The 15,330-nt window shown below is 40.0% G+C and overlaps 2 protein-coding genes across 3 annotated transcripts; one reads left to right on the top strand and one right to left on the bottom strand.

The window, feature by feature from the left end:
• The first annotated feature begins 1,395 nt into the window (after positions 1-1,395).
• Positions 1,396-6,278, top strand: fgf1a (fibroblast growth factor 1a). 2 transcript variants are annotated; one of them, XM_005467845.4, is made up of 4 exons: positions 1,396-1,768; positions 2,509-2,612; positions 3,835-3,926; positions 4,011-6,278. In XM_005467845.4, exons 1-4 carry the CDS (start codon positions 1,600-1,602, stop codon positions 4,024-4,026), a joined length of 381 nt encoding a protein of 126 aa, XP_005467902.1. In that variant the 5' UTR covers positions 1,396-1,599; the 3' UTR covers positions 4,027-6,278. The 2 variants fall into 2 exon arrangements, with proteins under 2 accessions (XP_005467902.1, XP_003446003.1); XM_003445955.5 differs by having other exon boundaries at positions 3,835-6,278.
• Positions 5,870-14,761, bottom strand: ndfip1 (Nedd4 family interacting protein 1). Its single transcript, XM_003445903.5, has 8 exons — positions 14,551-14,761; positions 13,570-13,663; positions 11,185-11,324; positions 10,959-11,046; positions 10,665-10,789; positions 9,440-9,506; positions 9,219-9,327; positions 5,870-6,611 (listed from the first exon to the last, which is right to left on the bottom strand). The coding sequence occupies exons 1-7, from the start codon at positions 14,584-14,586 to the stop codon at positions 9,221-9,223; spliced, it is 657 nt and encodes a 218-aa protein (XP_003445951.1). The 5' UTR covers positions 14,587-14,761; the 3' UTR covers positions 5,870-6,611; positions 9,219-9,220.
• Between the last annotated feature and the right edge of the window lie 569 nt (positions 14,762-15,330).

Here is a 15,330-nt window from a genome sequence, read left to right as displayed (position 1 = left end):
CGGTATAATTAGAAGGGGGGAAGAAAGCCTTTTAAAACCTGAATTTAAGGCAAAGTCAGCAAACTTTTAAGGTGAAGTTTCTGTCAGATTTCCCTGGTGACTCTTTACAGTGCAGGCGAGCATTTAAATTAAGATAATTATTTAAAATAACTGCCCCAGTAAGTGGTTGTTTTTAAATGGCTGCTGAGAAGCAAGACTTAACACCTTGGAGTAGGGACTAAACTCAGAGAGCCAATAAAGGAGCACATCTAGCTGTGAAAATTAGACGCTTATCCAATCACCAGAGATTTTATTAGGTACACTTTGAACCCTATTTTGCCTTCAGAACTGATTTAATGCCTCACAGTGTAGTTTCAACAAGGTGCTGGAAATTCTCACCCTGCCTTTCAAATGTCGCAGCAGAAAATGAGACTCGCCAGACCAATATTTTTCAAATCTTTTGTCCACTTTTGGTGGTGTGGTCTTTGCTCCTCCAGCCCATCTGCTTAAAGGTTAACGAGTTGTGCATTCAGAGATGCTCTTCTGCATTCCTTGGTTGTAGCAAGTTGTTGAGTTGTTTTTGCCTTTCTGCTAGCTTGAAGCAGTTGGGCCATCCTCCTCTGACATCAACAAGGTATTTTCACTCCAGAGAACTGATGCTCAGTGGATATTTCCACTTTTCACTTTTTCAGATGATTCCCTGTAAACCCTAGAGTTGGTTGTTGGGGAAAATCCCAGTAGATCATCAGTTTCTGAAATAGACCAGGAAAGTGATAAGAGATACAGGCATATCTAACTATTCTTTTTTTTTGCCACCCATTCAGAGCCAGATCTTCCTCTGTGCCTTTTGAGAACCAGCACACAATTCGACATGACTCAGCAATCAGACGATGTCCATCAGAGAGTCATTAATGAAGGTCTTGAAACAGTTATGTTTTTATTTCATGGAGACTCGTGGAAACCAGTATGTAGGACATTAAAAAAAAATCTTTGTGTCATTGGAAATGTTTATTTACTCAAGAAAATGTATAGTTATTTTCAACTCTTTCACTAAAACTGTCATGTTGTATTATGAATAGCATGTTGCAAAATGTCCCTTTTCCCCTTATTTCCTATCAGTTAGATTAAAAGTGCTCCAGCTGGGATGCAAACAACTTTTGTTGTGTTGCTTCCAAACTGCACTCCCATCTCTGGGATAAAGTGCAGCAGTTCCTCCCTCGTTAATTACAGCTGCCTCCCAGGAAATTAGAAATATCTTTCTAAAAACTGCAAAAGCATGTGAATAAAGGTTTAGTGCTTATGGCACGTGGTCTGCTCGTTACTGATTACCTGATTATCAAGTAACGAAAGCAGAAAGTAACGCAGGGTGCTCACACTGGCTGTTTAAAAAGTTACTTTGAAGTCAAAGTGGGCATTGTTATTTTCACCCCAGCTGGAGGATGCTGCCAGGAATCGGCACCGCGCATGTAGCTGCCTGTGTGGTCTCGCGCTCGTTCACGGCCACATAAACACCTGATCTCTTCAGGGGGACAAATCCGGTGAGAATTTCCGCAGGAAACCGATCCCCTCTCATCGCACACCCCCCTGCTGTGTTAGAGAGCGAGGTTTCCTCCGAGCAGGATGGCGGATGGAGACACGGTGGAGGATCTGAGTGTGGGAGACAGCGGCCCGCTGCAGCTGAGGGACTACCGGAGACTGGCTCGGCTGTACTGCATGAATGGCGGACATCACCTCCAGATCCTCCCCGACGGGACGGTGCAGGGCCAGAGGGAAGAGAGTGACGCTCACAGTAAGATCACTGCGCGCTTTAACATCCAGGTCAGGCCTGCAGCATGACGCGTTCACTTCCTCTGCTGCAGGTGTTCCAGGTTAAAGCGCCATGCGTCCGATAAAAAAAGAAATCCTTTTTAAGTGAAATGCGGGACATCCCACTGCTTTAGTTTGTTGCAAAATGTCTGTGAGTTCAGTTTGAACGTGTTTATGAATGTGGATGGAGTCAGTGGTTGTCTGAGCACAGGAAAACACTCAGAAGTAGAAGGAAGGTTTACCGACAGGAGCAGTGGGATGGCGTGCTGGGAATGATGCTGCAGAGGCTTCTGTGAAACAAACATTTCTGGCCTTGAAAAGGTGGAAACAGGAAACAACAGCACGAGACATTTCAGTCATCCGATACTTTTCTGTATTGATCAGCCATCTGCATGCTCTCTTTTTACTCTGTGCTACACCTCTAATCAAGAAGCTGGACAAAACAGAGAGAAACAGATTAAAAAAAGATTGTTGGCTCTCTTTCTGCAGGAATATTTAAAGATTTCTGGTGAAGAATTTGCAGATTGCGAATAATCCAATAAAATAAATGCATCGACAGCTGTTTTTGATGTTTTATACCTGAATCTTATTCAGATGCTGCAGATTTACCTTTACACTGAAGCCTCTGAGCCAACTCATCAAATATTCATTGTTTATATATTCAGGTTTGGACAGTTTCTGTGTAATTTCTTGACATTTATGTAATTTTCGTTATCCTTTCAGCTGTTTTAAAGCTCAAAGCTGTGGACAGAGGCGTCGTGGTCATCCAAGGAACTGAAGCCAGCAGATATTTAGCCATGAGCGATGAAGGCCGTTTGTACAGTTCAGTGAGTATTTAAGGCAATTTTTATTTTTTTTTTAAATAAAGATTTATAGGAAATATTACAAGAAAAACAAATCGGGAAACAATCAAGAATATTAACACTTAACATAAGACACATTCTATTATTCATTAAATTATTTTTTATCTGCTTGAATTGTATAAGTGGTTGGTCTGTGTTAACTGCACTGACATCACAAGGAAATATGTTTTTAAACCTGATCCCACTTTGTTGCAGAGTTACAGTCCCATGTAAAAGCCTTGATCTACCCCTCATTTCTTTATGTATTGCTTCCAAGGAAAAAGAATTTCATGTAAATATTTTAAAGTGGTTTTAAGCAGTAGGTCTTCAGACTTACTGAAGGTCTTTTAAAGTTTTTCTGTGGACACTGGCTGATTTTTCACTCATTTTCAGTCCAGTGAAAATAATCAAAGAATTATTTGCTGTTGAGGATGTTTGGTAAGTCACTTAACAGACCTATGAATTCACTCCTAAGAAGACACCTAACTCAATGGATAAACCTTTTTTTCACCTTTTAGAATAGAATAGAATTCAACTTTATTGTTATTGCACATGTCACAAGTACAAGGCAACGAAATGCAGTTTGCATCCATCCAGAAGTGCTTTAGCCATAATATAGATATAAGACATACATAAAATATTATAGATTTTAGTTGAAAACCTGACATATCTTGGCATGGTGTGCAGTGTGTTCTGAAAAAAAAGAGAACATTGGACAAAAGAGGACAAAAGAAGAGGAGACAAGCCTAAAAACTATCTGCAACAGATGAATAGCATCTGTTTCTTGTGTCCTTAAGAAATGTTTTTGCATCATATTCCTTCTGTAAGTCTGTTTGTATATTTTAATAAATTTGCTGAACCTATTAAACCTACTAAAGAAAGAAGGAGCTGCTCAAGACTTTTGCACACACTGTACTTTGAATATATTAGGTTTTTGTTCAATACCAAGAAGGCTGAAAAATCTGAGTAACAGAATAAGATTTTAACATCAGGGCATTCCCACAATGTATTTATGACTGGTCATACTTCTCTGCTGCCCTGCCAGCATAGCTTAATGTAGGAGGGAAGGACATAAACTCTAATTATTGATAGTGCAGGATTTACTGAATCAAAGTGGAATTGTTAACTATTATTCCTAACCCTTTAAAATGTTTCACCTCAAACCTCATGAGATGTTATTTGAAATGTTTTTGCATCTGTCTCTCAGCCCACAGTTACAGATGAATGTTACTTCCTGGAGAGGCTGGAGGAGAACCACTACAACACATACCAGCCACAGAAATATCACGACAACAACTGGTACGTAGCTCTGAAAAAGAACGGAAAGCCTAAACTCGGCCCGAGAACCCACATCGGACAGAAAGCCGTCTTCTTTCTCCCCAGGCAGCTGGATGACTGAAGGAGCAAAACACACAGCGATACCTCAACCGCAAAGGACCAGAAACACACATTATAACCTCTAAATCATCACCAGGACTATTAACAGGAGGTGGTGGCGTGAAATCAAGAGATAATAAATCCAGATAAAAGGGAAGTGTAAAAGCAGTCTGTCTAGTGCATGATGAGATACAGATCAAATGTCTCTTTATTTTAATAATACATCAAATCTATAGACACAACAAATCTCTTTGATTTTATTTGGTAGCAGGTCCTCCTAGCTCACAGAACAAAGACATTTAGAGCAAACATGAACACATTAACCTGCAAATTAACATGAATTTGTGCTTCTCGGACTAAGGTTTTCTGGGAAGAGTAAATAAATACATTGCCTCTAATTATATTACAACAAAGCTTTAAGAATACCATTAGCTGGCTCATTGGAGGTTAGTCCCGCTGTACTTTAGCTTTTCTGTAATCTGTGTTTTGTTCCTGAAACCTTGACTGGATAGAAAGTGCTACAGAGCTTAAGGCCTAACAAATTAACCAGTAAAGCTTTCCCAGAAGTGTTGCTGCTCTGTTATACTTCTAACAGTTACACATTGCTGCCACTAGAAGCCGCCACAGTGCACGATGACATCCCCTCCAAAGAATTTTTATTTGCAACACTTTAATTTACCAGCCCCTTATACACCACCGACCTATGAGTTAGCCCCTTTAATCACACTATTGACAACTGTTTGTCTGTTCACTGTTTTTCACGGTTTGTCCAATAAGGCTTCATAACCTGAGACAATCATCAGTACACTCATCATCACTTTAAATATCCTGCACTGTTTATTTTACTATGCACACTTAATGAGCCTTCATTTCTATTCTACTGAGCTCTTGGAGCTATTTTATGTTACGCTTTTTTAAATATTTGTTGTATTTTATTGAACTACTTTAATATTACCATATTTATAGTTCTTCAGTTGTACCCCATTGTAAACCACGAAGTATGCAGTTGATATAAAAAGCGTACACGTGCCTGTTAAAGTGCCTGCGGTAATGACGTTACAATAACGAGACCAAGATAATAAAACTTTTTCCACCTTTAATGTGACCTTAAAACAAATCTTTTAGTGGATCAAATTAAAAACATAAAACATTGTGGTTGCACACGCTCCTATAAATGGGAAGGTTACACTTTTTCTATCCACTGCATTTTTGTATTCTGAGTAGGTGATGCTTCAGTAACGACCCAGGAAGCTCAGCAGGTGCATTTAAAGTGACATTTATTTAACACTAAACAGTTTCTGTACAGTTTGATAACAACAAAATCCCAGGCTGCAGCTCTACATCACATAGAAAGAAGCATAACTGGTCTGTAAATGAAAGCCATGGCATATGAAATATGAACTGTTGATTCAAGCGTCATTATAAAACAACATCCTGCACCACTTGCTTTGTGTCTGTGACTTAATCTAATGATGGGAACGTTCTTATTGGCTGTGTTTCTAAAAGTGCACCTGCATTAAACATTCTTTGATAATAATTAATAATACAACAGAGAAACCTTCTTACATAGTATGAAAAATTGAGAAATAATCATCAATTAAACCTTGAGGCAAACACCCACCTGGAAGTAAAATGCAAGTTCATTTCTATGTACTGAAATCCCGACAGCTTTTCCTCTGACAGCGAGTGGGACGTGGACTAGAAAGACTCTCTGAGTCACCGAGAGGTCACGCTGTTACATCTAATTGGTATTTGTGAGGACATGGACCAGAAAATGTGCTCATTTCCCCTAAAAATCATCTCGGTCACTGTCAGTGCCAAAAGAAATTTGGCGTCTCCACAGCTGTCAGCAGAGCAGCTCCGGGTTTTGTCACTTGACATTTGAAGCCATCGAGTTCCTTTTCCATCTTCTAGGATCAACCTGTACATGCAACTTGAATTCTCTTCCCTGGTTGGAGAGTTTTACCTGACTTAATGTACAACAAAAACATTGTAACAGGCAAAAATCATGGATGCCGCTTTGCTGTGTGTGAATCGCATCTACTATGACAGTTTCTAAAAGCTGCAGACAACACTGTCCCCTCCTGGCAATACTGCTTAAAGCCAACAGGTGAGTGGAGGATGTGTTCATGTGTACTTCTGCATTCACAGCCTAAAGAAATCTAAAAAGAGCTTAAACCTCGAAGAGCAGATTATTATAAAGTGTGTTGCATGCTATGGCAAGCTTACAGAGTGTTGTGCTAATTAATACCTGTTGGCTTCAAGTGTCGCCAACACGAGACTCTCCCTATTTAATTGACCTTAAGGGCAGATGCATGCTCGTATGCTACCATCAAATGATATAAGGCATTACTTATACATTACAGACAGATGTAAATAGCACTTAACATTCGCCACTAATGAGTACATTGAGGGACTATTACTGTTAACCATTTGTCTTTAATAAAGTTTTGAAACAAAAGAAAACGAGTGATATAATTCCTGATTATTATTATTTTTTTATTGACTCGAGTCGTCTTCATCTGGAACTCATCTGGCTGATTTCTGGTTAAGTGTCTTCTTTTACTTTAAACTCCTCTTCTTCTTCACATCCAGTTCTTCCACGTCCTGATTTTGACATAGGAAAATGGAGAAAACTGACATAACGGTGGAAATCAATCCTAATCTCAACCACAAATGTTACTTATCAACCTGACACACTGTATGTAGAGTCAGATAATAACATGGCTGCTCACTGAACTATTACCACTGGGTTAAATATATATGCATGTTTTACAGAAACATGGTTTAATGCTTTTGAAATCATTTGTTGGTACAATTGTGCTCTTAACAGTTCAGTTCATAATAGATCGAGTTGGTCTTCAGTGACATGTTAATGATATGCTGTTTTAACTTTAACCTACAAGGCAGATTCGCACAAGATCACGAGAGAGAATCTAACATAAATCAGTTTCTAAAACACAGCTGGTTGACCAATCAGCAGATACCGACATCAGCGTTTCCCCTTCCACCGAGTTGGAAGTCGAGGGGAAATTTTTCACACATGCCCTGCAGGAAATGCTTGTGACAAACCAGACATCTGCAGTCAATCTGAACATAAAGCAGCTGCTGAGTACAAAGGCTGGAGTGGTCCTCGGCCTTAGACGACACCCTCACCTCAACTAAATGCTGTATTTTCAGTACGGTGCGCTTTAGATGTTTGAACAGAGAACTTAGAGTAAAACAGATGTGTGTGAAAACAGATACAGGTTCTCTGCTCTGTGTGAAAGATGGGAGGGAGGGGCAGTGTTACTTGAGCTGATGGCAAAGTGTTAAGCTGGTTTTATGGTCAAGCAGAGCGAGCGTGTTGGCTTTCGGCTCCACTCCATGGCCTGCCCGTCTGCCTGCAGTGAGCTCTGTGGTCATATGGAGGCAGTGTACAAAGTCTTTGCTTACAACGGGTCAGTGAGCCACCGTTCCTCGTGGTGTTGTTGCTCCGTGAGCCAGCCATGGACAGACAGACCACACACAGAGCTGTCTGTGCTTTTCATACTTTACTTTTGGGGTTTCTTTTGCAGTTCTCCTGTTCCTGGTAAAACTTGCTCCCTGCTTTATTCCAGCCTACTTGTCAACCAATTAACATTTGGCAGTCAGTTACATCACCAACTTACAGCGACAGACAGTCGGGATCTGCACAGCAACGCATTTCACCTGGGTGAAAACCCCTCTGTCCAACCGGAAAGTGGACGTGGATGGACATATTTGTGGGACTATAAATCCCACTTAAGTCTAAAGTGACGTCAAACTCTTTGTACATCACGTGCACATACAGCCTACTTTGACTGTAAGTTGGCCAGACCAGCAAAACTCCTCTTTCTGTCAGCGTACAGATGTGTAATGAAACATTTAATTACATTTAATATATAAATAAAAAAGTGCAACTTCAACTGTACATCTCAGTTTTTCTACATGATAAAGAAATGTTGCAGGAAATTAAAAATCTGTCAGCATACCTAAATAAGTATGTAAAATTTGCTGATAAAGTTCTGGTAGCTCTCTAACATAATTTCCATTCATTCATAGAAACAAGCCATCCAGTGGGCCAGATAGGAGTCTTTCTGGCCCTTGGACTGCATTTTTGACATTCCCGGTCTAATTCAAGTGTAGCACCAAAGATTATCAGACACGACTGATGGCAGGGAAACTTGTTTAGGTCAAAGCTGCTGCTGCATGAAAGCTACACCGCAGATATGTTGTAACCACACAAAGTGAAACCCTACACCGTAACCGGACAGGTACCTCCCTGAAACTGTAAATACAGATCACATCAATGCAGGTAGCACCTATTCTGATTGGTCTGTTCAGTAGTGTAGATTCCTTCTGTGCATTGCTAGCTATTTTTTTCCACCATTTTTTGATTTAATTAATAATCATAACCTCAGTCTAAGCACTTAGATGTCAGCAAATTCCTGGAGGGGGACTGTTGAAACTATGGGAATGGACATGACACTCCTGATGCGACCACTACTGCATGTCATTAACATGCATCTTCTCTCCCATGTTTAACAGCGGTCTTCCTTCCCACTGTCACCAGTGTTTAGAACATTTCTAAACTGCAAGAAGTGCAAAGAAAAGCCTTGTAGGCACTTCTCTGCTCTCTCTGTTTTCGCTCTTCTCTCAACTGACTTTGGCAAGAACCTGTTTTTCCAACTGGCTGCACTGACAGTAGCCTTGGATCTGATTGGTTAAATTTCACCTGTAATGAACAGACAGTTATTTTTGGCAGGCGCCTGCGTTTTTCCAAAGGACGACATCCCTGCTGGTTCTGTGTCACACACCATCTGGAGCATCAGGTTAGTTTAATCACAGAGACAGGTGTTGACAGTGGTTGTGCTGTGCGTCATGTAGCAGCAAAGTCAGAGGACAGAGGTTACACGGGGAAGTAGCAGGTTTTATGTTTAATCTGCTTAAGCTGAAAAATCGAAGAAGTCGTGAACAGCTTATTTTAATCTTTTCAGCAAGTCTCTACATTTTATTTCCACTTGGATGGAGCCACTACGAACTGTGGGTACCATTTGGGGCTTTTTGTTTAATTGCTGATTTCTGTGCTGTTTGTTTAGCTGCCATTCATAAATCAGTCCAATACCGACTTAAAGCTCCTGCCCACTAATGACAAACCTGACAGACAGTAAGTGAGTATAGCTGGATATTTTCTTCATGACCCACGCACCTTACCTTTAATAGATGAAGAGTACCCTTGTTCGAGGAAGGGTGGCGTAAGTGGGATCAGCCAGTTTACGCACTCTGGAGTAGTTCACGAAGCCTCTGATAAACAGCATAAAGCCTGGATTCCAAACAGAAGACAGATTACCAAAGAAATGACCACACAACATGGGTGGGGAGTGTTAATAATATCAAAATACAAGTATACTTATAAAACATCGTCTCTCACTCACCAAGTGCCAAGAACACCCACCACAACCAGTACTGCCCATCAAAGTAACCGGGGAAGTAGGTCGAAAACTGCAGAGATACAAGATGCAAGTTTCAATCAACAGGGCGACTCTGGTGGTCTGTCTTTAAGAACACAGCACCAAACACCCCTTTGTAGAATCATGCGGCACATCTTCGACCAGTCACCCATCCATAACTTAAGTGGCACAAGTAATTTCAAGTGTTTTTGAAAATTAAGTGCCGTTAAATACATCATTAACCCTGTAACGCCAAATGCATCATATCTGATACACAAGTTTTTGAGAACTTAGATTTATACAAACAGATACATGCAGTGTTCAAAAATAAATAAACAGAATTTTCTGTCAATCCTTTCGTTGTTCAGACTTTACAAGGTTAAGACCAACATTAAATAATTACAATTTAAACTAAAACAAGAACGCTAAGAGAGCACAACTCCCCCGAAGGGCAAGGTTGTACTAAAACTTTAATGTTTTATGACATTTTTATTGCAACATGCCATTTTAATTATAACACGCTGCCATCTGACCTCTGACCTTGAAGCATTACATACTAAAATAAATAGTGTTTTTATCATCTTCACTCATTCGACTGGAGCAGATTTGGCTGAAATCTTTGGTTTGTATAAGCTGTAAAAACTTAAGATTTTAAGATATTCATGCAGTGTGAGATATTGTAAAACTTTATGGCGTCATTGTGATGTCATAGGGCGTTTTATTGAAAAGATATAACCCTGTGTTTTACGGCTCTCCCCATACCCTTTCATATGATATATTACTTTATATGCTTTCTTAAATTTTTTTTTCCAAGGTCACTTTGAGCTTGGGCGCCAACAATAAAGGTTGAGATCAAATGATTAGCCAACCTGGTTACTGACGTTCCCCCACAGCTTAGTGTAGTGTTGTTACATTTGAAGACAATGCATTAAAAAAAAAATGTGGGTAACATAAAGCTTTTGCTGATTTTCACATTTGGTGTGACCTTGACTTGATTTCACCAAAATGAAATCAGTTGTCACTATCATCGACAATCACACAAGATTTGAACATATGAAAACTACGGACGCTTACATCCAGACAGACAAACTAATTGAACCGATTACATACTCACTCCTTTCGGGGGGAGAATGAACTGTGATATTATGGTTGAATTTTAACCACCCTGTGGAGAGCAGCTGAGCTGGTCTATGCTGTGTGTGGCTCTTACCCTGACAATAAGAACCCATTTGATGAGCGACAGGCCAAAGCCTGAGATGGCCCCGTATCTGCCGGCGGCTGATGTGGTCAAACAGAACGACAAGAAGAAGCCAATCCAGTTGAAGAGGAATGCCACTGGTAGCAGAAAGACAGCAATTAATTAACAGAAGGATCATTGATTTGTAAAGTCATCATGTTCGCACAGCTTTAACAAAAAGAAACTAAACAAAAGTTAAATTAAAGGAGAGTTGTACATTTGCATCAAGTCGGTTTATTGTTACTGTAACAAAAGCCTGTTTCTTACTGAAGAAAGTGAGCATGAAGATGCCGTCGTTTCCTATTCGCAGCTGGTCGGCATCATCAAAGTCATCTCTGGCCACAAAGTCTTCCTCCTGCGTCATCAAAAAGGGATACGTTATTAACTATAACAACATTAATCAAAATAACTTCAGTTTACCTCTGCCTTGTTTAGTGTTATATATGTGACAACACGAAGTCATTAGAAAGAAGTCTGAGAACAAGATGAGTACCGTGACTCTTCCAGCGACCAGCGGGATGGCCGCCTCTGCTTTGCTTCTCTCAGCTTCATCATAGGAGGGCAAAGTGGTGGCAACGCTGTAGGATGGAGGGTTGGGAAATCTTCCTCCATCTTCCTTGTATTCAAAGAAAGCTGTGGGTGTTACAAGCAACAAATAATTACAACTAATTAACAACAAATAAATAACTGTAATAATACCTTCCTCCACACAGCAGAAGACCTACAGAAAATAGTAAATCAAATCCTGTTATCACAGTGTATGAAAGCTGAAATTTCACGCTTCCTACACTGTAATACTACACCAAACACTAGCATTATCAATTAATCAGTTGGTTTATTTCTCCAGTAAACGTGTGGTCTTTAAACTACACAATCACTTTTCTAGAGCCTGCGATGTCTTCAAAAATACAAATGTTATTTTGAAAACAAGAAAACCAAAGACTCTGATTGTTCCTGATTTCCACCTCCCTGCTTGATGTCAGAGGAGAATGGCCAGACTGCTTCATGGTCATGGGAAAGCAACTGCAACTTGAATCATTGCTTGTTACAACCAATGCATGCAGAACAGCATTTCTTGAAGCAGATGGGCAAAACCACTGCCTGGTCTGTTGAGTTTCAATTTCAACTGAGACACCGCCCATATGGAAAAGATGTATATAAATCTTATAAAGTTTGTATCTGTCTTGTGTGAAACTTGTGTGAAAAGCATACAAGAGTGAAAACAGATATAAGATCCCTTGAAAAATTATATAAATGAAACTTGTATGTTTTGGATACTTGCATTACAATATATGAAAGTAATGAGAAAGTGGCCACTTTCATGAGTAAATCATATAAGCCTTATATGAGTCACTATATGAAGTAGGCCACATCTTATGCAAGTCTGTTATACATTTTTTCTATTTCTTTTCCATATGGGCGGAGTTGCAGTGTCAATGAAAGCATGGATCCTTCCTGCCATATATCAAATGTTCAGGTCTGTCATGATGGTGTGATGGTGTGGGGGATATTTTCTTTTCACATTTTGGTTCTTTAGCACCAACTTGTTTTGTTTAAGCCTGTTTGAGTATTGTTGCTGATCATGTCCATCCTTATATGACCACAGTATAGCCATATTCTGATTGTGTCAATATGGACCAAAATCTTTAAGGAATATTTCCAGCATGTTGTTAAATCTATGCCACAAAGCATTAATCCAGTTCCAAAAGCAAAACAGACAACCTAGTACTGCCTGGTGTACCTAATATAGTGTGTAAAGAGTGTCTTTGTTAGTGTTTCATTTTGAGGAGTGCTAAATGCCTTCTGTGGACCAACAATTTATGAAATAGTTTGCTGTAAATGTAACTGAACTTTTTTGGGCTGCTGTAAACTGAAGCACAGTTTATAATTTTGGCACACATCTACAAACAGTGAGTGCGACAACTGCCACTTCTTTAGCAACCCTCACTGTGTAACAGACAGAGACAGATGGCTTGAAGCCATCCTCTGAAAGAAGACAGAGATGTTAATTAAAGCATCAATTTTGAAAGCAAGAAACAAAGAAGCAGAAGGTCAGCGAGTTTTAACACGTCCGACTGCTGACAGACGAAAATCTTCTTTCACTTCCTTCAAAAATGAAAGCTACAGCTGAGCTTCAGAAACCCAAAGCAGGAAGCAATGACTTACATAAAAAAGACAACTGCGATATATTGTATGGACCCATTACTGTTTGTGCTCTCCACATACAAGCCAAGACTTTTATCTGGGTTGTTTGGCTGCGATCCTGGAATACGCCTCTGCATCGCTCAAACACTAACAGCACTAAAACAGATGAATGGACTCATCCAGGAAGAGCTATAGCTGCAACCTCTTATGGAACATGCTGACCCTTGCCCTCTTAAGAAGTGACATTGGAAACATGATAACGGGCCTGAGACCTTCCCTGCACATGACCTATTCTGCAATCCTATTTTAGAAAAAAAAAAATTTAAACAAACGTCACACAATTATACATGTAAATAAACATACTCATTTCAGTGCAAATGATATATGGTGCATCTGGACTGTATTTAAGATTTCTGTGAGAGAAACTAAATATTTATCTAATCTTTAACAAGACGCAAAATAAGCTCACAAAATCTGAAGGAATGCAGGGAAAACTGTCACCAGAAAAGCTTCAACATCAAAATGCTTTGTACAAGTCGAAGCAGTGATCACATAGGCGGCAACTTGTCAAATTACAGCTGTTAAAAACAGCCAGTGTTCACAATGTTTCTCTCTTCCTGCTTTTAAATTCAATTATAATTGACAATTAGGTTGCAGATGCACAGACACATCTGGAATTAAATTGTGTTTTTAAAAAAAATGAAGTGATTTGACAGCGTGTGACCAAGCTAACCTGCATTTGCTGCAGCAATGCTGCTGTATGGTGGTGGGGCGTCCTGGGCAGGACCCTCCTGGGAAGGCTGGGCGGGCTCTTCCTCATTCACCAGCTGGAGAAACATTAATAGACAACAACACAAACTGGGTCTCGCTTACAGTACATAGTCCTTTCAGATAAGTAAGCAGCTGCAATTTAGAAAAGGGAACAATGCTGTCTGCATAGGGGAGGTCAAAATGATAGCATTTACACTGTGTGATAGCAGATATTTGTCTGCCATGTTGTTTATATCATGGCAACTATCCCCAGGGAAGATTTCTGCTTGTACTGGGCCATTATAGACAATTACATGAGTCATTAAACAGGGCCTGCTGTACGGACATACTGGCTCTGTCAGCCACTTCCTTCTCCCAAATTCAGACTAGACCATCTGGATTTAAAGCTTACTGATATTCTCCTTTAAATAACATTATCGGACAGTAACCTCTTATCATTACCAACGACACACAAGGCAGGTTGTATTATAAACCGTGGGCTGCTGACTGCAGACATCATTTGCACATCAGTGCTGTGTGGCGATTTAAGCGAGCATGCAGCAGCTTCACTTCGGCATTTTGACCCTGATCCGTCTCTAAGGTTTCAGTCACAGACAGGGAGGATTGGTCAGTGAGCCAGGAGAGCTCTGGATCAAGTCTAGACACCACACAGCACTCCTGTGCAGGCCTGCAACGCCAGCTAACGTTAGGAGTGGCTAATCAGCTGCTAAATAAATATGGCCTATACAGCCTTTATATTATTTATGATGAATATATGAGTACAGCAGTTGCAGTGGAAGAAATTCGGTTTAATAAAAGCATAAAACATGCCACTTAACATCCGGCCCGCCCGTAAACAAATGACAGCTGAGTTCGCTGTTTTGCTCTCAGTGACAGGCTAATATTGACTGAGCAGCAGCTAGCTGTTAGCCACATTTAAGTGTGACGGCAACCTGTTACCTACCTCCTGATATCTGACGCTGCTGTTCTGTTCTGCCATGGTTGAAGAGGAGCGAAATAACTGTACAGTACTCCCTCTGCTTCTGCTGTGAAACTGTGTAACGTAAAAGGAATCTCGCAGGCGAAGTAGCAAAGATAACGCTGCCTTCTAGTCGGCCATCTCCTTGTTTCTCCGCTCCTGGTAGTGGCAGAGCTGGTGCTGCGTTCAAGTGCAGTCGGAAACGGCATCTTTTCAGTTGTAAGCACGTGAAAGATCGAGGGGGAAAAAAGCACAAATTATAAGCCCATAACTGTCAATGATATATATTTTACGCTGTAAAGGGGAATTGCTACAGTGTATAATATAATATATCAAAATTAAATGCACTTATTCAGAAGAAATTGCTCATTTAAAGTGTTATAATACATAATATGACTGGTGATGAGCTAATATGATGTGCCATCTTCCGAGATTTCTTATTGAACATCTGAAATTAAGCAAATATGAAGTGCGAGGCAGTGTTCTAGTTAACAAAAACAGTTGTGAAGATGGATTTATTTTTACTTTTTTTGCCATTTGCAAGTCAGAAAATTTGGGCTAATAACTACATATCAAGTTTACATATAATAATTATAATAAGTCTGCGGGCATTTTTCCCAGTAGTGAAAAACTTCCATAGCACTTCCACGCTAAGAAAACCAGTAAAAATAACAAGGAGCACTTGAAGGCAACAGGAGTTCATTCCTGTTTGTCACATGACTGGAAGAACAGACTGAAAACCACAGCATGTCCCAAAAAACACAC

Source organism: Oreochromis niloticus, linkage group LG2 (assembly GCF_001858045.2).
Source record: "Oreochromis niloticus isolate F11D_XX linkage group LG2, O_niloticus_UMD_NMBU, whole genome shotgun sequence".
NCBI classification, from domain to species: domain Eukaryota; kingdom Metazoa; phylum Chordata; class Actinopteri; order Cichliformes; family Cichlidae; genus Oreochromis; species Oreochromis niloticus.
This window is presented reverse-complemented; position numbering and strand designations above follow the sequence as displayed.